The 25,074-nt window shown below is 50.3% G+C and overlaps 2 protein-coding genes across 2 annotated transcripts in view; both read left to right on the top strand.

Moving 5' to 3' along the window:
* Positions 1 to 25,074, top strand: part of LOC140681387 (U2 small nuclear ribonucleoprotein B''-like) — a 399,750-nt gene that overhangs the window by 27,304 nt on the left and 347,372 nt on the right. The window lies entirely within an intron of this gene.
* LOC140681355 (serine/threonine-protein kinase pim-1-like) lies at positions 13,041 to 17,064 on the top strand. Its single transcript, XM_072921005.1, has 4 exons — positions 13,041 to 13,068; positions 15,884 to 16,307; positions 16,456 to 16,637; positions 16,925 to 17,064. Exons 1-4 carry the CDS (start codon positions 13,041 to 13,043, stop codon positions 17,062 to 17,064), a joined length of 774 nt encoding a protein of 257 aa, XP_072777106.1.

Below are 25,074 nucleotides of genomic sequence, written 5' to 3'. Positions count from 1 at the left end.
CTGAGGCAGTAAACCCCAACGCTTCAGCAACCGGCCCAGGCACTGCCCATGCACTTGAGAGGAAAAAGGATCATCTGCCTTCTGACAGAGCCCTCCTGCATCCTGCAAGTTTTAGGCATTTACAGCAGAGATCTCCTGTGTGGGCTGGCTTTCACTCTAAGAAATAAACAGCTTCTCCTTTCTCTGCTTCTGTTTTGTTTCTAGGCATTTAGGATCTGTGGTTAGAGCACTCAACAAAGCCACAGGAGGAGAGGTAAATGTCAACAGCCCCCGCAGACTCTGCTTCACTCGAGGGGCTTTCTCCTCTGGTGTGGGCAGCTGTGGCCAGAGCTTTGGGTACAGCTGTGCTGAAAAGGCAAAAGAAGCACAGACTGGTGCCAGCCTGCAAAATACATTTGGGACAGTCTTTGTCCTTCTCAGCTGCCAAAAAGAAGGCCCAGAGGGCAGCAGTTCATTTCGGAGAAGGATGTGCTCACTCGCTCTCAATTGCTAAAACAAAGGTGGTGCCTTAGAGCATCTCACTGCTCTTTGGGGCGACAGGTTCCGAGTCCTGAATTCTCATCTCTGCCTGCCAGAAAATGCATCTGAAAGTTACTGGTAGTTCCTCAGCCACCTGCAGTGCTGCACTTGGGAACTGCACACAGGGAGAGATCTGCAAGGCGTCCCTAAAAGCCATCGCCCAAGTTGTATCCACAGAGTATTGAGGCATGGATCACTTCTTCTGAATCCCATACAAAGCAGCAGGGAGTGGGCTCAGAGGTTTGTGAGTGATAGCTGAGACACCACTGTTAGCAAGTGGACACGGCAAAACCTCAGTGGCCCCGTGTCCTGTAACTGGCCTCCAAGGGCGCGGAGCAATGGGCTGTTGCAATGTCAGTTCCAGTTCCTGCAGTGCCTAATCACGAGGCAGTTTGGCACAGCTCGGCTGCGTCATTGCAAAATCACTCGCTCCATGTGCCTTGTGGTCTCGTGCCACCAACTTCTCAAGTTACTGATTTTCAGTGTCATTTTAGGTGGCCATAAAGAAAATAATACTTAAAGGATTGAAGAGGAAGCAAGTAACCGTTAATGAAATCAGTATCATGAAGAGGCATAGGAGTCCCAGTGTTGTGAATTATTTAGACAGGTGAGTGGTCATGGACTTATCCCATGAATGTGTGTTTACATACAGCAAACACGAGAGGTTAAAAACCCACTTTGGTCACTTCTAGAAAGTAGAGCTGTTAATTATTCTGTATTAATATTTCTCTACTCATCTCCAATGGATGAGAAGAGAGTGCATCTTGTCTGCATGAGTCTTCCCTGGCACACGTAGTTCGAAAATTATTCAGAAATTATTCAAAACCTGGATCAGCTGTATCTTACTAAGTTAATACCCTCTAAGTTCACTGCCTCCACATTTTTTTGGGATTGCTTTTAAAAAGATTTTTAAATGCTGGCGAACCATCCTAAAGCTGATTTCCCTTGGATTGTTGCCCTTCTTTTCCATTGCTATGCATGCCAGGAAGACTAGGTGCTTATTTCCAGAAACACCATGCGTGACAGGCTTTTTATCTGGGCTGTTACTAAACCAAGATTTTCGCTTGCTGGCCATCTAAGACATCTCCTTTTTCACAGCTGTTCTTTTCTCCTTGAGACTGCACAGATTGCAAACAACACACAGCCAAGAAGGAATGTCTATTGCTTTGATTCTGCCTTTGTCTCAAAGGGACCTGAAAACAAGAATCAACCCCTGTCTTTTCCAAACAGCAATGTAGCCATGTACGTTCATGCCCGTGCCCTTGTTTCCTTCTTTCAGCTACCTTCTGGGTGAGGAACTCTGGCTGCTCATGGAGTACATGGACGGAGGCACTCTGAGCGATGTCATCAGCAAGACCTGCCTGTGTGAAGGTGACATAGCATCCATCAGTCAGGAGGTCAGCAATCCCACCTGTGCTTCCAAGGGTTTGGGCAGGATTGTCTGGGAAACAGGGGCTCAGAACAGGAGAAGTTTCATGTATAAAGCTTTGTTTCTGCATTGCTGGTATGCTATGGGCAAGTAAAAGCATCTCGAGTGAAATGCCTGCCAGTGCCCTCGCACTCACTGTACTCTGTTCTTGTACTCTTATCTCCTGCTGTTGTATTCTCACTCTGCCTCTTGTATTTGCTGTTCTCCATCTTGCCTCCTTAAACCTTTGCCTGTCTTCACTGCATTCCTTGCTTGTAAAAGCAAAGGTGCTGGTAGCAGGATTTGAAACGAACAGTAAAGGAAAAAGGGGAGACTCATTTCCCTCAGTCCTCAGCTAAAAACCACAGTAGTGCAGCCAAAATGCTCTTTGCTTCTGAGCACACCCACTGCAGCAGCAGTCATCCTGGCTGGTTTGCAGGGGACAGTGTACAACAACAGCAGGTGCTGTTGCTCTTTCAAAAGCTGGCATGCCTTTCCTTAGAAAGGTCCTGCTCTGCAAGTGTTGGAGCAGCAGCTCTTCCTCTCAATGGCGCTGCGTTCTGCCATTACTCGCCATTCCCCCGCACAGGGCATCTTTTAGATTCTTTGTTTCTTTTCTTGTGCCATGAAATCACAGCGCTAATTTTTGCCCTCCTGTTTCTGTTTTCTCTCTCAGTGCCTGCAAGGACTGGATTTTCTTCCCTCAAACCACGTAATCCACCGAGATGTGACGAGCAGCAACATCCTTTTCGGAGCCGACGGCTCTGTCAAGCTGGGTCAGTATATTCCTGGTCAGGTGCAGTGTTCCAGGGATGTGGGGTGAGGGGCTGCTTTGAGTGACTGCCAGCTCCCCAAAAATGGTGCTGGGGGCAGTGCAGGGACCCCCCCACTGTGAGCTGATGGCACGGTTGCAATGTGCACAGAGGTATGACGAGGAACAAGCAGCCAAGAGTGGCATTGCTCTGTGTGTGTCCCTTCCAGAGGGAAGCAGTTACAAGTCTAAAGCTTCCAAAGAACAAAAGCCACAGCTGAAGGCAGTGTAAAAAATGTGGGGATTTTTTAAGTCGCCAATACCATATTTCCTTGGCTAAAGTCCTGAGGAAACAGAGCAGGGACAGTTGTCCAGGACATTCAACAGCACGTTCTCAAACTTCTACTGGGGAATTCCTTTGCTCAATTTCCTAATTGCACAGAATTCAAATAAAACCAGTATTTTGCTTTCCCCTCAGCTGATTTTGGCATCTCTGTTGAGCTCGGCCCTGAGGAGAAGAGACCGTCCTCGGTAGCCGGGACTCCTTGGTGGATGGCGCCTGAAGTGCTGATGCGTGAACCATATGGCCCCAAAGTGGACATATGGTCTTTTGGGATTGTGGGAATTGAAACGGTAGAACAAAATGTTCCTTACTGGAACCAAAGTCCTGCCACGGTAAGGAGCAAATACTGATCCCGCTTGTCTTTCTCACCTGCCCCGTGTTCTGCGTGCCATTGGACAAAATCCCATTGCCATCTGCTGGAACTACTTCCACCTAAAAATGTCCCTGCAACACATCAGCATCTGCTGTAGTTTTGGTTGCATCAGTGTGGAACTCAAGCCTTACCACATGCAAACAAACCCCATTCTCAGGCAACACTTTCCTTTGGGTTATAAGTGGTTCCAGTTCTTTTGTCTGTGTAGATGACCCCAATAGCAGAAACGAGCATCTTAGAACTGGTGTTATCCTTCCAGAAATGAAGGAAAGAACCCCAAACCCAGCAAAGTTTCTAAAACAGTGGTTTCTAGAGAGGAACTTAACCCCCTGTGCAGTTTCTGCTCACTGGGAAACATGCCTGAAACCTGGGCATGAGGCTTCAAGGCCACAGAGTCCCTTCTGCTTCTTGTGCAGTGTTGCTGAAACACTTAGTGGCCGTGTTTCTCTCATAGCCCAAGTCACGTTCTCCACGTCACCAAGCCGGAGCCTGGTGAGGGGGAGAGCCCGCCAAAACCTCCTGTTTGTTTCCTGGCATTTTCTGGGATGGGCCTACCACTCATGCATTGACTTGAGTAGGCAAACGAGCAGAGGGTGTCCATAGGGATGGCATTTCTCCTTTTTCTGAGCAGGAAAAGTTTTTCTTTTGCTGCATAAGAAGACTGCTGAGAGACAGAGCTGCAGGTGGCTCCTGTGTGCCCAAGCAGGCATCTTCATCCCAATACATTTGTGCATGCATCTTAATGTGTCTGTGTTGAATATGGGATTGTAAATGTTTGTTTCTTTACCTGGGGATTAACTGATGGATTTCCTATCTTTTCTTCCAATTACCATAGTTTTCAAGAGCAGGACAAAAAACTTGATGAGTCTCGTTCTATGGCAACTGTGCTTAAGGGACCAACAAGCACTGCAGAGATGCCGTTCATGTACTAATCCTTGGAATTGGTTAACATAGCAAAGTCCCCCTTCCAAAAAGGCTGTCCAGCTGGTGTGAATCCTCAGAGAAGGAGATGTGCTTTTGCTGATGTAGTTCCCACTAACTAGGTCAGTCAATGAAATCGGCTGCCAAGGCAAGATTGGCAGGATGTTGGCAAAGCTGTGGTGGCATCAGAGTTTGGGCTTTTTGTTGGTAAAGGAAAGTCATCTCTGGGTCTCTGCCAGGGCAGAAACTGCCACTGCAGAATGGAGGTTAAACAATGGGCTCTGGAGAGCAGTTACAGATGGGAAAGAAGCAGGTGGAGCCTCGTGTTCCCTTTTTCTCCAGACTAAACACCTGAGAGCCACAGCAGGGACGCCTCAGCTGCGGCAGCCCAGGCTCCTCTCGGCTTGGCTGCGTGACTTCCTGAGCTGCTGCCTGCAGAGAGACGAGGAGCGGCGCTGGTCTGCCGACGAGCTCCTGCAGGTAAAACGCAAAGGGGCTGCAGGTGAAAGAGTGTGCGAGGGATGGGCTCCTCCTCCAGTGAGGCCCGAGGCATCAGATGAGCCCCCTTCCTCCTCACCTCCACTCTTGGTGCTCTTCAAATGAAAATGCTGAGCAGTGCTGGGCTGGGCTGGGCTGGCAGGGCTCTGTAAAGTCCTCTGGTCCAAGTGTCCTGCAACGAGCAGGGACATCTTTAAAGAGATCAGGTTGCTCAGAGCCCTGTCCCACCTGACCTGGGATGGTTCCAGGGATGGGGCACCTACAAGTCCTGGGACAACCTGTGCCAGGGTGGCACCATGCTCCGAGTAAACCAGTTCTTCCTTAGACCTACTCTGATTAGATCCCCTTTGTGTTTAAAACTATTCACCCACATTCTATTGTAACTGTCCCTGTTAAAAAAGGTGTCCCCCACTTTCTTCAATGCCACTCTGAAGTCTTGGAAAGCGGCAATAAAGTCTCCTTGGGGCCTGTTCTTCACAAAACTGAATACCTCCACCTCTCGGGTGCTCTGTTTTCTGACTGTCTCTGTTGCCCTGTTTTGGAACTGGGTGGTGTGTTCTGTTTTACCTAACGGCAAAAGAATTGAAGTAGAGCAATGCAGGGTACAGAGCCATGCAATGGTGGCAGAGGAACCCAAGGCTGCCAGCCCTGGCAGAGCAGTCTGGAGAGATTTGGCTGTGGGCAGGAGGGGCTGTGGGGCCTCCCTGTGAGCCTCTGAGGGGCCCTGGTTTGTGCCCCCCACCCCACCCTTAGAGGCGTCTGGCACACAAACAGGGACAGCTGGGAGGGACTTGTCCCAGCCCCGTCTGCTGCCTGGCACGCTCAGGCAGAGGGGAACTGGCCCAGGCTGCTGCCAGGTTGTGTGGCAGAGAGGTGCGGGGACGCTGTGCTCCAGGAGGGTTTGGATGGATGGAGACGAGAGATCTCTGAAGGCTGCTCTTAGAATATCAGGTTTGTTACAGAGGGGGAAAGGTCCTGCGTGGAGCCGCCAGACGCAGCACGGGGCAGGGCCTGAGGGACTGGGGAGGGAGAGACAAGGGGGAGAGAGAGACAAGAGGATGCTCCAGGAGAGGGTGGAAGTTCCAAGAGGGGGGGAGTTCCAGGAGAAGGGGAGTTCCAAGAGAGGGGAAATTCCAAGAGAGGGGAAATTCCAAGAGAGGGGAAATTCCAAGAGGGCGTCTGGCTCCTCAGAGACTCCTTATCAGGGGGTTTCAAGGTGGGCTGGAACAAGACCTGGGCCAATGGGGTCACAGACACCTGATGCTTCAGGGGAGGGTTACAGGTGTGGGATGAACCATACATTGGGGTGAGATCCAACAGTCCATTTGGCCTTTGGACCTATCTACTTCTCTAACTTCACTGGTTAAACTAACACTCCACCAATTCTCTCTTCTTATAAGGAAGAAAGTACAACAATTATTTTTTACATGAACAGTGCATGAGAACTCTAGTAGAAATATGTAAACATTAGGAGGCAGAGAAAACTTTTAAGAAAACTTTAAAGCATTTACAAGAGCAGGGTGAAATTACACAGCCTTCCTGTGATGTCACACACCCCTGTGATGTCACACAGACATCTATGGGATGTCATATTGCCCCTGTGATGTCACACAGCTCTCTGTGATGTCACTCGGACATCTCTGTGATGTCACACTGCCCCTGTGATATCACACAGACATCTCTGTGATGTCACACTGACCCTGTGATGTCACACAGACATCTCTGTGATGTGACACTGATCTCTGTGAGGTTACACAGCCACTGTGATGTCACACTGTTGCACCAGGACACAAAATAACTCACGCACTCTTATTAAGATTAAGAGAGTAAAAGGAAACAACTTTATTTTTTAATCACGGTATCACAGAATAATGAGGTTGGAAGAGACCTCTAAGATCATCAAGTCCAACCTGTGCCCTAACACCACAACCAGACTATAGCACCAAGCGCCAAATCCAGTCTTTTTTAAAACATATCCAGAGATAGTGATTCCACCACCTCCCTAGGAAGACAATTCCAGTATTTTATTATTCTTTCAGTGAAAAAGTTTTTCCTAATATCCAACCTAAACCTTCCCTGACAAAGCTTGAGGCTGTGTCCTCTTGTTCTGCCAGTTGCTGCCCGGTGGAAGAGACCGACCCCACCTGTCTGCAGCCTCCCTTCAGGAGCTGCAGAGAGCAGTAAGGTCACCTCTGAGCCTCCTCTTCTCCAGGCTAAACAACTCCCTCAAACATTCCTCACAGGGCTTGTGTTCCAAGCCCCTCGCCCGCCTCGTTGCCTCCTCTGGACGTGCTCAAGCATCTCAATGTCCTTCCTGAACTGAGGGCCCAGAACGGGACACAGCACTCAAGGTGCGGTCTCACCAGCGCCGAGTACAGGGGGAGAATGACCTCCCTGCTCCTGCTGGTCACACAATTCCTAATGCAGGCCAGGAGCCATTGGCCTTCTTGGCCACCGAGGCACACTGCTGGCTCATATCCAACCGGCTGTCCACCAGCACCCCCGGGTCCCTTTCTGCCTGGACACTGTCCAGCCACACTGTCCCCAACCTGTAATGCTGTAGGGGATTTTTGTGTCCAAAATGCAGAACTCGGCACTTAGACTTAGTAAACTTCATGCTGTTGGACTCTGCCCATCCGTCCAATCGATCCAAATCTCTCTGCAGAGCCCTCCTTCCTTCCAACAGATCAACACAAGCTCCCAGCTTAGTATCGTCTGCAAATTGACCAATGAAGGACTCAATGCCCTCATCCATGTCGTCTATAAAAATATTCAATAGAACTGGTCCCAGCACAGAGCCCTGAGGGACACCACTGGTGCCTGTCCCCAGCTGGATGCAGCACCGCTCACCACCGCTCTCTGGGCCGGCCATGCAGCCAGTTCCTAACCCAGCACAGAGCGCTCCTGGCCCAGCCGTGGGCTGCAGCTTTTCCAGGAGTGTGCTGTGGGAGACAGCATCAAAGGCCTTGCTGGAGTCTAAATAGCCAACATCCACAGACAGCCCTGCCTGCATCCACCAAGTGGGTCACCCGGTCATAGAAGGAGACCAGGTTGCTCAGACATGATCTGCCCTGTGTAAACCCATGCTGCCTGGGTCTGGTACCCTGGCCATCCTGTAAGTGCTGTGTGGTAGCACTCAGTATGAACTGTTCCACTACATTTCTATAAATATATCTGGGATTCCATCGCTAATCCTGTGGGACAAATTGCACTGAAGTTCAATTCCACCTGTCCAATCTTTTACACCTTTGAGAAAGTCTGGGGCTGGGATTGGATCCAGCCACTCAGAGGCTCCTCTCTTTGAACAAATTTTAGAAGTCTAAACGTCCTGGAGGGTTTTGGGGTTTCAGGGTGGCTGCTGGGTATCATTTCTCCATCTCATGATTCAGCAGGAGTTCCTCCAATAAAGAAATAATGCTTTTGCCCGAAGCTCCCACTCTACTTGTGACAGAAACCCCGTGAGTGTCTGGGACCTCCCGCCTCTTTGGCAGCCTGGGCACTCCTGGGATGTCACCGTGGAGCCCCTGTGAGTGCCTGTGACAGATCGGTGCCTTTGCAGCACAAGGTGCACTGGGATGTCACCATGGAATGGCTGTGACTGCCTCTGACCACTCGGCTCCTTACCATCCCCAGAAAGCCCTGGCAGGTCTCCACGGAGCCCCTGTCTCTCTGTGTGTGACATTCCAGCTCTTGAAGAGCCTGGAGACTTGGGAAGTCCCCATGGAACCTCTCTGAGTGCCTGTGGCAACTCGGTTCCTTCACAGGCAAACATCACCAGCCCCTGTTGCTGTGCTCAGTTTCCATCCCCAGCCCCCTGTTGCTATCCTGGGCTGGTTTTGCATGGGATCAATTCCTGTGTGACACTGATCAATAATCAATAATTAATAACTAATTCTGGAACGAATAATTTTGATATTGATTAATTAGTGATAAATACTTGACATAGGTTTTATTTCTCTGTAATATTGATTAATAATAAATAATAATAAAGAGTGGATAAAAGTTTCTGTAATATCGAGTAATTAATAATTAATAATATTTGATAACATAGGTTGATTCTGTTGTGATATTGATTAATAATCAATAACTAATAATAATATATGATTAATTTCTCTAATATTGGTTATTAATAATCAATAATTAATAATTAATATTGGCTTGATGTCTTTGTAATATTGATTTATTTATCCTTAATAATTAATAATAGATCGATTACTTTTTAGTGTTGATAAATTAATAATCAATAGATAATGCGTCTATTTCTTGGTAATGCTGGGATTAATAAAGAATTATTAATTACTATTGGATTTATTTCCCTGTAATATTGACTAATTAATTATCAATACTTAATTGATATAGGATAAATTTCTTTGTAATGGTTATTAATTAGTAATCATTATTCAATAATGAATATTGGATTGATTTCTTTGTAATATTGTGAAAAATGCAGATTGAATGATGCACTGCTATTGATGATTGATAACTCCCTGCTATTGATTATTGATAATCTGGTATTCACTATTGACAACTCCCTGCTAGTGATTATTGATAATTCACTGCTATTGATCATTGATAACTCGCAGATACTGATTATTGATAACTCCCTGCTATTGATTATTGATATTTCACTGCTATTGATTATTGATAACTCACTGATACTGATTATTGATCACTCCCTGCTATTGATTATTCACAGTTCACTGCTATTGTTTATTGATAACTCCCTGCTATTGAATTGGAGGTGGGGAGATGAAGGAACAATGGGGGGAAATCTCCTTTTTTCCCTTTTTTCTCCTGGATTTGCCCCTCTCTCTCCCACGACACAGACGAATGTGGGAGTTGTAATTTTTCTTCTTTCCCCCATTCCCCCTGCCGCTCCCCACGCGGTTCCCCTTGTGCTGTGACCCTGCCTCCCTCCCCCTCGCCACGCGGTCGCTCCCTCCGCCCCCGCCTTTCCCATGCCCGCCCCGTTCCCGGGGTCTCCTGCTTTCCCGGGGGGTTTCCCTGCCCCCGCTCCGTCCTCATCGGCCGCGGGTCCGTTTCCCCCTCGCCCAGTTCGGGGGATAGATCAGGTACCCCGCCGGTGCCCGGGGGCCTCGGGAAGCCGCACCCACAATAAACCCGAATGTGCCCCGAGCCCCGTGTGTGCCCCGAGCCCCGTGTGTGCCCCGAGTGTGCCCCGTGTGTGCCCCGTGTGTGCCCCGAGTGTGCCCCGTGTGTGCCCCATGTGTGCCCCGAGCCCCGAGTGTGCCCCGAGTGTGCCCCGTGTGTGCCCCGAGCCCCGTGTGTGCCCTGTGTGTGCCCCGTGTGTGCCCCGAGCCCCGTGTGTGCCCCGAGTGTGCCCCGTGTGTGCCCCGAGCCCCGTGTGTGCCCTGTGTGTGCCCCGTGTCCGCCCCCAGCCCCGTGTCCGCCCCCAGCCCCGTGTCCGCCCCCAGCCCCGTGTGTGCCCCGAGTGTGCCCCGTGTGTGCCCTGTGTGTGCCCCGTGTGTGCCCCGAGTGTGCCCCGTGTGTGCCCCGTGTGTGCCCTGTGTGTGCCCCGTGTGTGCCCCGAGTGTGCCCTGTGTGTGCCCCGTGTGTGCCCCGAGCCCCGAGTGTGCCCCGAGTGTGCCCCGTGTGTGCCCTGTGTGTGCCCCAAGCCCCGTGTGTGCCCCGTGTGTGCCCCGTTTGTGCCCCGTGTGTGCCCCATGTGTGCCCCAAGTGTGCCCCGAGTGTGCCCTGTGTGTGCCCCGAGCCCTGTGTGTGCCCCCAGCCCCGTGTGTGCCCCGAGCCCCGTGTCCGCCCCCAGCCCCGTGTCCGCCCCCAGCCCCGTGTCCGCCCCCAGCCCCGTGTCCGCCCCCAGCCCCGTGTCCACCATCCGTCTGTCCGTGCGCTCAGACTGAGCCCGCAGCGCCCGGGGGAAAGCAGCGGCCGCCTCCCCGCTCCTCCCGCGCGTCCGCCGGCGCCCGCTCGGACTGGCCACGCACGGCAACACGAGATGGTGGGAGGAGAAGCTCCTTACTTCAAGGAAACGAGGCCATGGTCAGAGGCAAATTCTCCAGGGGCTGCAGAGCCCTGTGAGCACAGGGTGACCCCGCACTGGGAGCAGCAGCTGGGGGTTTCTGCACATGGGGAAGGGAATTCCCAGAGCACTCGAGCCTCAACACAAACAAATATTCTGCAGTCTCCAGCAACAATTGGCTTTGGGATTTACGCTGTTGCAGCTCTTCTGGCTGTGAGGATGACCTGAAAATGTGAAGCAAGTGCATCAGCTCTTTCCAATGGCTGTGGCAGCACCAGGGTTTGGGTTTTTTGGTTGGCACAGGAAAATGAGCTGTGAGCAGCATCTGTGCCAGGGAGGAAAGTGCCCCTGGAGCTGGGGCTGAGAACCCGGGGTCGATGTGAGCACCTGTGGGTGGGAAGGAAGCTGGCAGAGCACTGAGTTTGCTTTTCCTGCAGGCTCGCGCTCTGATCCGGCACAACGGGCCCCCGCAGCTGCAGGAGCCCGGGCGCCTGTCGGCTCTGCTGCGGGACTGCCTCGAGTGCAGCCTGGAGCCGGACGAGGAGCGGCGCTGCTCTGCCCAGGAGCTGCTGCAAGTGAATGCCGAGCGGCTGCAGGGGAAGCAGCAGCACCAGGGAGGGGTTTTCTGGTGGGGCCCTCCGATAGTCTCCAGTCTCGCTGCGTTCCACACGCAAAGCAAGCAGAACCCTCGCCTGGTTTGGCTTGGCAGGGTCCTTTCGAGGGCATCTGCACCTGGTGCCCCACAAGGAGCAGGGCCATCTTCAGGCAGGGCAGGTGCTCAGAGCCCTGCCTGACCTGAGCTTGGATGTTCCCAGGGAGGAGGCACCTCCCACATCTCTGGGCACCTTCTGTCAGTGTTTCCCCACTCTCCTGGCAAAAGGATTCTGCCCTAGATCTAACCTGAGCCTGCTTCCCTCTCCTGAGTTTCTGACCATTTCCCTTTGTCCTCTTGCAACAGAGCCTGTGAGGAAGTTGACTCTGGAAAGTAACGGTTCATTTCTTTCTTTTTTATCCTTTGGGCAGCACCCATTTTTATCATCAGCCAAGCTTCTCTCCAGCCTGACCCCTCTGATCACCGCAGCAAAGCAACTGTTAATGCCGCAGATGGCAGAAGGAACAGCGGTCTCTGCCCCGGCTCCCTCTGCTCCTGGAGAAGAAGCCAAAGAGGGGCAAAATGAGCAAGACGATTTTTAAAACTTTAAGAAGGGATAATTAGAGACAAATCAATAACAGCGCTGGGTGCTTGGCAATGGCCAGAGGCACACTGGTTAGCCATAGCAACTCTTCTTATCTACTTTTTCCATTGTATTGTCCAAAAACATATTCATAAAGATTATAGACATTCAAACATTTCTTTGAACTCATTTACTTCTTCCAGGAACTCTTTTGGTTTGACCCCCAACCCGCCTTTCTAGAGTCCGTGCAGGAATCATGGATTGTTGTTTTGAGGGTTGTGTGTCACTTCCTCACAACAGCCCCTGATCCCCGATTCAGCTGGGAGTTTGCGGGCCCCAAGTTGGGCAACTCCCTGGCGGCTCCCCTGGCAGGGGGACCCTCCTGGAGCAGTTCTGTGTCAGGAACCAGAGCTGCATTGGACTTTTTCGGTCTTCAGCTTCTGTTTATTGTTATCAAAACTTCAGCACACTGTCTGCACCAGACTCTGCGTGCAGGAAAACAGCACAAAAATGGCCAACAATCTCTTGTTACAAGGCCTTGTAAGTCTAATCAAAAACTAAGCTACCCAATTAAGAAGTGACACCTAAATTAGTTTTCTTTCTAACCCAGTAACTGACCCCTAAAGACCCACAATGCAGATTATTCTACCCAATTACAGGATACCACATAAACCCAAAAAGAAAGAGAAGAAGAAGAAGAAAGAAGAAGGGAACTCAAGACAACACCCTATATCCTCCATCTTGAACCCATCTATAACATACTAAAAATTCTAAAACCTAAATTTTTCACCCATATGACATACTCCACTACTCTCTGCAATCTCTACAATCTATTTCACACTTTTGTGGTTTCTAGCTTACTTTGAAGCTTTGGAAGTTTTCTCCATGAATGAGGGTCAAAGTCAGTGCTCCCCTGGGGGTCAGGACACCCCAGAGCAGACAGAGAAATATTCCCGGTGCCCTGGGTTTCCACATCAGCAGGCGACAGTTACTGACAGTCGAAGGGTCAGCGGCAGGGTCCTCATCACACCCGTTCCTTAAACGTTATCTGGCCATGCAGACGGTCTTAGCTACTTCCACAAGTACTTTAAATCAACATTGGCTGTTTCACAAATATCTCTGAGTTATTACTGTCAGTTAGTTACAAAAAGAAAAGCATTAGTTATTATTTCACAACTACAGCTACTTCTGCAAAAGTTAACATTCTAATGCACAACACATGGCATCCACTTCAATATTTTGTAAAAGCCAAAACTATCATGTATGTTTTTCACACTGTGCACAAATTAAACTATCATCCATGAATGATGTTCTGAGGATATGAGCTACACAGGGGCCAGGGCATTGACCACAAAAAGCTGACAAATTATACTACAGCAAAAGCAGTTAAAAGTGATTACAAGCTGTACTGTATCTAAATCGTTGCGATTAAGAATAAGTTGCAGAAGCCAAGACATCACAGCAAAAGCCACAACTACATAGTCCTTTATAACAAACCCAGGGCAGGTGTTTCCCTTGCAGGGAGCACTGGGGCCTTCCCCGGGCCCCTTCTGCCCTCTGGCAGAGCCGGGGGCATTTTCCAGCACACGCAGTTTGTACCCAAGAGTCGGTGCAGCCGAGAAGGCTCCGAGCGCCTCCTCCCAGGCTGACTCTGCAGATGCCCCGGCTCCTCTGGGCTCTGCCAGGGCTCTGCTGGGGCTCAGCTCTGGGTGAGGCTGGGCCCGCTCTCCCCTCACATTGCTCCGGGCAGCTGAGTCACAGAGGGAGGAGGAAGGGACACGCCAAGGGAGTTGAGGTTTAACAGAGTTTTTATTCAAAAAACTGCCATGCCAAACAGGCTGTCATAAGAACTGTAACAAACAGGGTGTCCTAACCAACATAACCAACTAGCACTGCTAACTACCATCACTAACTTGTTGTCAGTAACATCTAAGTCAGCAACATCTAATTTAACTATCATCTTAACTTCCTAAAATTCTTAATTCTTCCAAATTAATGTCTCACCGGGAATGGGGACAGGGAATGGGAATGGGCACAGGGAATGGGAATGGGAATGGAGACAGGGACTGGGAGTGGTGACAGAGACAGGGAATGGGGACAGGGAAGGGGAATGGGGACAGGGAATAGGACTGGGAATGGGGACAGGGACAGGGAATACGGTACAGGGATCGAGAATGGGGTCCGGATTGGGATGGGAGCAGGATGGGAACGGGATGGGGGGACATGGGAACAGGCAGGGGCAAGGGGAGTATGGAAGGGGAGTAAGGAATGGGGCAGCCACTGCAGGGGGACGAGGCATTGGGATGGGGGCACATGGGGACAGTTCCAGGGCAGGGGGTCCTTGACCAGCTGCCCAGAACCTCCACCAGGGTCTCCCAGTGCAACTGGAGCCGCTCAGCCTGGGGTGCCCAAAGCCCTGAGCAACTCCCAGGTCCCTCCCAGGAACCCTCAAGTCCCTCAAACCCAGCATCCCCCACATCCCCTGCAAGATCCCCCCCATGTCCCCATCCTTGTCTTAGCTCAACATGTTTATCGGCAGTGTCACAGCGGGGCAGCTCTCAGTGTCCCCAGCAGGTCACAGTGTCCAGTGCAGCCCGTGCCAGCGGTCACTGCGCACACGGGGCGGGCTGGGCTGGACAGGGGACGGGGCAGAAACGCTGCCCCGGGACTGGGGTCTCCCCCTGCCTCTGGGGCCCAGCCCCTGCTGGGAGCGCCTTGGGCAGGGCATGGGGCTGCTGCTGGGCCAGGGGGACAGGCCGTGTCCCCTGTCCCCTGCTGCTGGGTCTGGGGGGCAGGCCGTGCCCCTGTCCCTGCTGCTGGGCCAGGGGGACAGGCCGCGCCCCCTGTCCCCTGCTGCTGGGCCAGGGGGACAGGCCGTGTCCCCTGTCCCTGCTGCTGGGCCAGGGGGACAGGCCGTGCCCCCCGTCCCCTGCTGTTGGGCCAGGGGGACATGCTGTGCCCCCTGACAGCTGTCCAGGCCCCTCTGGTGCCTGTCCCACATCCCTGTGGCTCCTGTCCCCACTACTCCCCACCACCTTCACTCCCCCCTTCAAAGCCCCACTCAACCCCCTCACAGTGAGCTCTGGAAAGAAAGAATGAATGAAGGAAAGGAAGTGTTGTCTGTTCACCCTGCATGGATGTCAGGCACCCACCAAAGCTGCTCTCTCACTCCCCTCCAGAGATGGACAGGAGAGAGAAAACAGAATGAAGGCTTCATGGGTTGAGCTAAGGACCGGGACAGATCACTCAGCAAATGCCATCATGGGCAAAACATTTTCAAAATTGGAGATAATAATGGAATTTATTGTTATCTGGATCAGGGCAGGATAGTGAGAAGTAGAACAAAGCTTTAAAAACTCCTTCTGCCCTTCCCTCCCTCCTTCCCAGCTCTTCCTCCCCCCCAGTGGGTGCAGGGAGACAGGGAATGGGGGCTCAGGTCAGTTCATCCCCTGTTGTTTCTCCTGCTGCTCGGGGAGAGGAGTCGTTCCCTGCTGTGCCAGGGGTCCCTCCTGGAGACACTTCTCCATGAACTTCTCCACGGTGAGTTCATCCCACGGACAGCAGTTCTCCACAAACTGCTGCAGCGTGGCTCGCTCCTCCATGGGCTCACAGGTCCTGGCAGGGCCCTGCTCCAGCGTGGGCTCCTCTCCAGGGGTTTGCAGGTCCCTGCCAGCTCCCTGCTCCAGCACAGGTTTCTCACGGGGTCGCAGCCTCCGCTCAGGCATCCCCCTGCTCCGGCACGGGCTCCTGCAGGCGCTGCAGGTGCATCTCTGCCCTCCGTGCCCTCCATGGGCTGCAGGGCCCAGCTGCCTCACCAGGGACTGACCAGGGAATCTCAGGGCAATCAGCTCCAGCAGCTGGAGCAGCTCCTGCCCCTCCTGCGCTGGGGCCGGGCAGGGGTGCCCGAGGCGCGGCGCAGCATCGGCCCCGCTGAGGGCATCGCGGTTCCCCCGCAGCACAGCGGCGCCCCTGTGCCCCTGGAGCTGGCGCTGCTGTGGATGGTGTCGTGCCCTGGCTTCCACAGCATCGTGCGGCTCCTGGGCTGGTTCGAGCTGCCCGACGGCTTCGCGCTGGTCACGGAGCGTCCGCAGCGCTGCCAGGACCTCTGGTACTCGCTGGCCGAGCGGGGGTTCCTGACGGAGCCCGTGGCGCGGGTGCTGTTCCGCCAGGGGCTGGAGGCCGTGCGGCGCTGCTCCAGCCGCGGCGTCCTGCACCGCGACATCAAGGCCCAGAACGTCCTCGTCAACCTGGCCACAGGCGAGGCGAAGCTCATTGACTTCGGGTGCGGCACGATGCTCCAGGACACGTTCTACACACGGATGTCAGGCGAGCCCAATGCTGGGGCCCAGCCAGGCAGCAGAGGTTCCCCCTTTGCTGGCAGAGGGGGATGAGGGAGGGCAGGGCTGGCTGTTGTGGAACGGGAGCTGGCTGGGAGGGAGGAAGGGAGGGAGCAGCATCAGCCTGATGAGCTGTGCCTGTGTCCCATACAGCCCACTGGAGTGGATCCTCTTTGGCTGCTACCACGGCCGGCCAGCCACCATCTGGTCCCTGGGCATCCTGCTCTATGACATGGTCTGTGGGCACCTTCCTTTCCACACAAACGAGGACATCGTCCGGAGCCAGCTCTTCTTCCCTCCCCGGGTGTCTCAAGGTGGGGATGTGCCTTCAAGGCTCGGGAGGAAGAATGGGGCTGGGAGGGGGCGGCTGGCACATAAGCGCCCTGCTCCTGCAGCTAGTGAGGAGGCTGATCTCCTGGGCTTATCTGGAGGAGGTGGCACGTGTGCCTCTGTGCTGCTCTCATCCGGAAGGGAGGATCGACGGAAAGCTTTTGGCTGCAGCTCTGAGCACTTCTAGTGTGGCCTGGGCACCGAGCAATGTGGGAGAGCGTGGACAGGAGCCTTGTCCCACTGAGCGGCCGTGTCTGGTTTGTCACTGCAGAGTGCCAGCGCCTCATCAGGTGGTGTTTATCCATGGACCCCACAGACAGGCCCTCACTGGAAGACCTTTTTGAGCATTCTTGGCTGCAGGAGCCCTGCCTGGCCCAGGAGACAGCAGAGATCCATCGCTCCACTCAGTAGGATCCAGGAGCCCAGCAAGTACCAGCTGCACGCGTCTTGTGGCACTCCAAGAAAACCCCGGAGCGTTTCCCTGTGGCCGCAGCACGGAGGAGAGAGCGCAGCCGGGGAGATGCTTCTGCTGGTCCCAGCGAGCTTTGGAGGGAGCGGCTCAGTGCTCCCTGTCCTGTTGGAGAAGTGGTGGCAGTGCGGTGAAGGTGCCATAGACTGGAACAGGGGAAACATCCCCCTGCAGCTCAATGGCATCGTGATGTCCCCGCAAGCCGAGGCACAGCTGGCATGTTCTTCTGGAGCACCACGTGCAGCTGGGAACACCATCCTGGAGCTGGCCTCTGGCGGGGCAAAGCCTTTTGGCTTTGGCTGCAGCCCCTTCCTGGAGGACACACTCTGAGCCCCGATGAAATCAAGATGAGTCCCCAGCCGGCGCAGGGGCAGGGGATGCTCGTGCTTCCAGGCATGGCGGGGCTCGGCCTGGCCGTGCTGGTGCTTCCAGGCATGGCAGGGCTCGGCCTGGCCGTGCTCGTGCTTCATTTAATTAGATGGGTTTCATTAACAGAGGAAATAAGTGAAAGGAAAACTTCTGTGTCATGTTAATCCTTTTGTGTCCTTTCTCAGCCACAGATAGCACTTGGCAGGGGGGTTAAAGCAATGTGAAAGATGCAGCACCAGCTCCAGTTGCAGGCCCATGGACATGAATGAACACCAGCCCTTTCCCATGGGAAACAACACTCACCCCCCAGTTTCCTCATGTCAGTTTGTAAGAGGCATTTGGCACTGCCAGGGCAGCTGGAGTTGTAGGTGGTGGCAGGTTGGGTCTGGGAGACATCCTGCACCATTTGGAATTTGAGGAGTGCACTTGGCTCCTTGACTCCTCATTGTGTCACCACACGCAGGAGCCCAGAGCTCCTGCAGAAACCATCACAGCGCTCAGTGGGAGCAGACTTGTGTCCAGTCCTCACATAGAGCTGTGGTGTCCAGCATCCGCCTCATTGGAACGAGGAACTGTTCCAGCCTTTTAGAAGGACCAAAAGAGGCTTGGCCTTCAGATGAGCTCCTTCCCAGCTCTTGATTTGCTGCCCTGGGTAAGCTGCTGCTTGTGGCAACACTTGTTTTACAGCTGACAGCCCTCTCTGCTGGCCAGCAGCCATTGCAGGAGCTTCTGCTAGTGACATTGAAGCTTTCAGATAATCCTAAGGAAAGCTCAGGGCAAAACCTGTCAAAAGAACATTGCCAGGGTGATGCTTTTAACATTAAATCTTTCCTCTGTGCTCCATGCCATGCACAGTAAATATTTGAGGAAGCAAATTTGCTGCTCTAGAAATTCTTCAAAACAGTAATTAAACCACAACAGAACACAATTTTTGGATGTGACAGGATTCTCATTTTAATTCATTGTGCAGAAAACTTCAGGAGCACTGCTTGTGAGCTGGGTGTCTAACCTAAGTGACCTTGCCACCAAGAATTTAGAAAAGTGGGGAGAAATTGAATCACTACCACAAGGATCTGCATTGTGATTCTCCCCCAGGCCTGAGGACATGACCCACTTCCACTGGGCCGTGGCTTTTTACCCTACATCCAAACTTCATGTTTCAGATTGTGGTGGTGAATCTCCCCAGCCTTGTCAGGCCACACAGTGATTTGAGAAAGGCTTGTCAGGCCTCGGCCTTGCTGAACAGCCCCTGGACCCAGCTCCTCTGGAGCTTTTCAGAAGCATTGAGTGCTCCAGGAACTTGTGCTGTCTAACGAGATCCTGGGGTGTTCTGTGAACAGCCTTGGAAACCACTTTTCTGGCCTCAGTGGCACGACATCCTTCTTCTCCCTCTTTCAAAGGCAGGCTGCTGACCCAAAGTGCAGCCATGGTGAAGCATTTTATTTTATAATCAGCGCTCCAAAAGGAGGCCCTTGGAGCTCTCCTGGAGCACAGCGGCTGCCAGCAGCAGCCTCCCTCTGCGTGGGGCCTCTCAGAGCCAGCGAGCTCGCAGGTTTGCTGCTCTGGCAGGATCACCCATCAACAATGGATCCTGGGCCAACAGCCCCACTCCTGGAGGCTCCAGCTGACCTGGAGTTAAGCTTGAGTGCTCTTAAGCTTTTAGGTGGTATTCCTTTGGATCCTTGCTCTTTCTGTCCCCTTCTCAAATGCACACAAACACACACACAAACACACACACACACACACACACACACACACACACACACACACGTATAGTTCTCAGTACATTTCTTGTTTGATTGACTGTATTTTATTTGTTACTTTTTTTCCTTGTTGTGCCTTAATTGACTAGTAAGTAATAGTGTGAGTGCTGCCATTGAATTTTGTTGAGCTGTTGCTCAATATTCAATCTGGCTTTTACTGAACCTTGCCAAAGAATTTATAAGCAATCTCGGACACTTGTTTGTAACAAGCCTTGGGAGCATGAGGTGCAGGGTTGACACTGGAAAGCAGGAGAGTCATTCCAAAGTGACGAGTGTAACTGTTCATTTTATTACTCTTCTATTTAATTCACTCTAATAAGACAAGCCAAGCTTTTATTGGAGGTAGAATGTGTGTGGGATGTACTACAGTATTATCCTATAACTGTGGTCTGAATGGCACCCAGGCTGGAGTGTAAAAAGATTTGAGGAATCCTTGTCACTTGTTATTGGCCTCACAGTCCAATCATCCTTCTGCAAACAGGTTGCAAACAAGACAGTTGGACTGCTCTCCTGGGTAAATATACATACAGATGATTTTTCCAAAGCAGTGCATCTTTTCTCATGTCCTCTTCATACCTATGAAATTGTGATTAAAAACACCCGTGAGCCAGATCTGTGTCACGTTGCAAAGGAGCAAAGCTTTGGGATTTGGGCACACTCCTCTTGATTTCTTTGCTCAGGCCTTTTGTGAGCACAGAATACATCTACATGGAAAACTTTTGACTATACAGGATCTTGTGGGTCCATTGTCCCCCAGACATGTCAATGGGTGGCTGAGTTGTAATGTCAAATGACAAAGAGCAGCACAAATGACACAAAGAAAACGTGTCAAAAGAGGAAGAGGAGAGGCCCAGTGATGAAAGGATGTGGTGAGACACTGGCACATCGAGTGAGCTGCACTCCCATAACCTCTAGGCTAGATAGGTCTGGGTCTCACATTCTCCGCTTGGCTTATTTAAAGTTTAGTTATTTATTTACCTTTTTTTTAATCATAAAACTAAAATATATACACTTAAAAATATGTCATAAAATTTCAAGATACAATCAAAATACATTTAATCAAAACTACATCTAAATATCAGAACATATGTATATCTGTATCTATGAAGACTAATGCATAAATCCTATTCTTCAACTACTCTTCAGGCAGGCGGCAGCTTCTTCCTGAGCTTGGAGGGATGAGAGCTCTTCTGGATGGGAAGCAAGGACTTTGCGGGTAAGAGACAATCAGGAGTGTCCAGAGAAAACCTCTTGGTAAGAGGATAGCCAGTCAGGCCTGCAAAGTGAAGACACAAAGTTTTAACAGATGCCACAATGCAAACCTAAAGCAGCTTGAGCTCTAGATTTCATGAGACACATTTCCTGCCAACTTCTAAACAGCTGCACATGGAAGCGTGTTCCTGCCGGCAGACACTTGAGGCAGGCCAGGGGCACAGCTGTTCCCTGGCAATGTGCACAGGCTCTCTGGGCTGCCACAGGACCCTTTCTCCCTCCAGAGAGCGGCCCAGCTCCCCCCTCACCTCTGTGTGAGGCTGATCCATGCTCAGCCTTCACCTTGTCTTCAGTCTGGAGTTTCTTCAGGCCCCCCATGTCATGACTAGGAAGGGCGATGGAGAGAGCGGGGGCCGATGCACACCCTTCCGTAGTGTTTTGTCATTTTTGGCACAGCTAAGAAGTCAAATCCGGAGGTGTCCAACTCAGCACTTGGTCATCTTCCTGGAGAACATCCTGCCTTCACCAGTACAAAATGTTGGAGAGGTTCTCCCGCATGTGTGGAGGCTTGCTGGCTGCACATTTCTTCAGCTTGTTGCCCATCGCCTCGTAGAGGGCCAGGGCAAGCTTGGTGGCCACTGTGCGGATGTTGGCACTGCGGACAGGCAGCGCTTTGTTGTCCAGGAAGGACCAGAGCACGGGCAGGGCATAGCGCTGGACCACTTCAGGGCTCCTGGCATAAACCCACTCCACGAGCTCTGCCGGGAGAGAGGCACAGCTTCTTACCCACCAGCCTCAATGCAAACAAGGATCTACCTCTGCTTTTGCTTCTTGGAAGCCTCTCTGGCTAAGATCAGTGAAATAGCACATGGAGCCCCATGATCCAGAAACGGGCAAAGCAGCTGGTGGTCCTTGAAACAGAACCACCAACCCATCAGGACTAATTTCTCCAACCAGAGCCTTGTACCTGTGGCAGACTTTGTACCTTTACTAAATTATTTCACAATCTGTTTCTGCATGAACAATGACTGAAATGTCAAATTGCATTTTATTCCCATTGAGGAGTTGTCTAAACCCACCTCTGCTGAGGCTCCTGGGCCAAGGTCCCCTGAGCCGGCCGGGGGCCGAGACCTCCATTGCCAAGGCCGAGGTTGGGCACTTGGGTCCTCAAGCCAAACCGGTCAGCCAGTTCCCTTGGGAACAGAGGCATCCCAGGTCCTGTCTTGCACCAGGAGCTCTTTGTCTTCTTCCTCTCCGTTTTTGTTGTAGTCTCAGAGGAAGCTGTAATTCAGGTACAAGAGAAGTGAGTTCATTGAACTCATGCCTTTACAATCAGCCCATCTAATGGGTGAGGAATTCAAAGCAAATTTTAGTTACTGAAAAGATTGGTTGGTTATTTTTCATGAAACTAGCATCTGTTTAATTTCTCTGAACAATATGGAGCTGGCAAGCCAGGAGAGAAGGGTTCTACTACTCGATGTGTTGCCTGTTGCCTCCCCACTACTTCAGGATGCCTTTGCTTCCAAGCAGTGGGAAATTCACAGTGGTCTCTAGAATGTGACTCTGTCTAGGAAGTAATTGTTTTCAAAAGTAGTTTTCAAGGCCTCCGTTTCTGTAGGTCCCACTCAATTCTATGCTGGGTTTTACACTTTTGGGATTTTTCTATTACTCTTTCCAACAAAGGAAGTGCAGGTGAACCCAATGGGAAGAAATGATGATGTCTGACTCAATTCAGAAGGCTGAATGATCTCTTTATTGTAACTCTGCTAAAATACATTATTATACTATATAAAGGAAGATATTAAAACTACATACTGCTTTCTCTAACTCTATATCTAACTCTAACACAACTCATGACCCTTCTGAGAGTCCAGACAAGGTGGGTTGGATTGGCCATCAGGCTCAAACAATCCTCACCAGAATCCAATAAAGTACTCACTCCAGATAAACAATTCTCCAAACACATTCCACATGAGAAAAAACAAGGATCAGAAATAGAAATTGTTTTCTCTTTCATTTCTCTCTGTGCGCCTCTATGAAAGATCCTGAGAGAGGGAGAAATGTGCTGCCACAACTATGTATGCTAAAGCTTCTTGCTAAACATGGATATAGAGGTTACACACCGAGAGTATGACATTAAAGAGGTTGATATGTGTATTATGACTACTTAGTGCTACCTTTCTTCTGTTGGAACCTGATTTGTTTGCAAATGCAACTGATAGGTGTTAACTTGTGCATAACTGGAATGTAGACCTGCCTTGAAAACACAGTCTTGACAAGACACAAAAAGAATTGTGCAACACCTGACATGACTTGATTTTTTTTTCTTTTCTACAGCAAAATACCTTTAAAATAGGTAGTTTGCAGTAGAAAAGCAGCTGTTTTCTTTAGTTGCAAAATTCAGCAATATCTAGTGAAAATTCTTTCTGACTTGGGGTACGCATATGGATTAGATGGTGGTAGACAACTTTATGTGCCAGGTCTGCCTCATTCTTTATGAATTGTAGCAGTTCATGTTATTTGCAGATTTAAGAGACAGGGTAGATTGTGCTCAAAAAAATTCCTGGGCTTTTGTTTCTCCCATCTCTTTGCTTCTCCTTAGGGTTTGGGTAGATTGACTCCTCATTCATGAAGCAGGAAGGTAATTTTCAGCACTACACATGCATTTCAATCTTAGTGACAATTTGCAACATGCTAATTTAGAGTGGAGCCTTTTTCCTGACTTCCATTTTCAAGGGCCCTCTAGGTCTATTAAACTGTGCTTATATCTGTGTGAATGCAACTACTTCATTACATCTAAAACATTCAGAATTACAATGTGTAAAGTCAAGAATACAAGGCTTAATTGATAGCATTTCAGGAATGATGGGTTATATTTGGAGGGGGAGATAGAAGGGATGGAAGTTAAACAGGAGTCTTTAAATGGTGAGTTTAAATCTCCCAGAATAGATGTATTAAATGTTCAGGCCAGATTACTGTTTTCTGCCACAAGGAATGTTGCTCAAACAAACTGCATAAATCAGGGTCATTGGTACTGGTGGTACTAACAATTGGTTATTTGCAGCTGGAGTTTTTCTACTTGCAAAAGCACTTCCCTGACATTAGAGGCATTATCTGTTGTGATCTGAGAGAGGTCCAAGAAAATAAAACACGATCAAGTAAAACCAAAACTGATACAGTATATGTCTGTAGAGCCTTACTTCAGACAGTCAGAATGTAGTACTAGTTAAATCTGGGACAAAGGTGCTGCCTTTATTTACTGGTTGGCAACTGTCTTAGAGGGAAGGAAACCAAAAGCTCAAGAATTTGACAGATTGCAAGTCAATTTTGGATGCAAACAATACCTTACAGTATTTTTCATGGAAAAAACCCAAACCAAACAAAAATCCAAACTAACCACAAAAACCCCTTGAGACAAGACCAATACAAAACCTAAATATTAAGTATTTCTGTAGCTTTCCACTATTGAAAAAAACCACATGGTGGTGATATGGAAGGGTATTGGTGGTTATGCTCAAGGCTGTTCTTATAACCTCAGACTTTAACTAGATGTTCATATTGATTATGAGGTGGAACTTATTACTACAACTTGATGGATTTTGAGGAAAGCTTTGTTTTGGGTGAAGAACATCAGAAACCCTTCAAAAGTGCTTTTTGTGTTACGAGAATACGAGGCTTTGGCTTTCTGCTGTCATTGTACTCCATTAAGTTGACTTTTGCACCCAGGGAAAATATGTTAAATAACTCTGCCAAGTGTTCCCTGGAGGAGAAGCCGTGGTCAGGTTGCAGGATGGGCACAAAACCCCCGTGTGGCAGAGGAGACTGAACTATCAGTGAGCAGCTGTGTCTGGGTTGGTTTGTGCTCCCGGCTGGGAAAGAGATCCCAGTAAGGCACCTGAGCTTCCTGCTGCTATCATCTAGTGGATTTTTCAGGAGCTGGAAAAGCAGAGAGAAGGGAAGAGTCCAATAGATCTAGTAACAGACTGAAGTACTCTGCTGGCCAGCTTAAATTGCTACACAAGTATTGCATTGAGAAAGCAGTGCATAATCTAATGCACAGTTATAGGGTTTACTTGGAATAACATCCGTGTCCAAGCAGCATATGCTTTCAATCTTTGTCCCGTTCTTCCTCTTTGCTTCTTATCTGAAATTTAAACTATTGACTACTTTGAAGAAGGTGAAATGAAAAAAAGAGATCAATTATTTCCTCTTCTCTGATGTACTGAAAACAGTAGTACTGCTATATTTTTTAGAAGGTACTAGACTATTCCCACCATCCTGGTGTGTGTGAGGGGGCCTTATACTCTGAACTCTGCTGCTTCTCCCCTCACCGTCTCTATATTTGCACTTCAGGATTACGGCTTTAAAAGAAAGTGGAAAAAAAAACTCCAAGTTGCAGTGCAGCAAGGTTTCCTCTGATGGAACAGTTCTGCATTCATTTCATGCTTAGTTTGCTAGATTGGTTTTAATTACTTTTTTTGCTTGATTTATAGTGAGAGATATTTGTTCTGCAGCTCATTACTTGAGGTGTCTGTGTTTATCTAGAGCTTTCAAATTACCACTGCCCATCATGAAGCGTGGAGCTGAATAAGAGACTTAGGTGATCTC

The sequence above is a fragment of the Taeniopygia guttata genome, chromosome 35 (genome assembly GCF_048771995.1).
Source record: "Taeniopygia guttata chromosome 35, bTaeGut7.mat, whole genome shotgun sequence".
NCBI classification, from domain to species: Eukaryota; Metazoa; Chordata; class Aves; order Passeriformes; family Estrildidae; genus Taeniopygia; species Taeniopygia guttata.
This window is presented reverse-complemented; position numbering and strand designations above follow the sequence as displayed.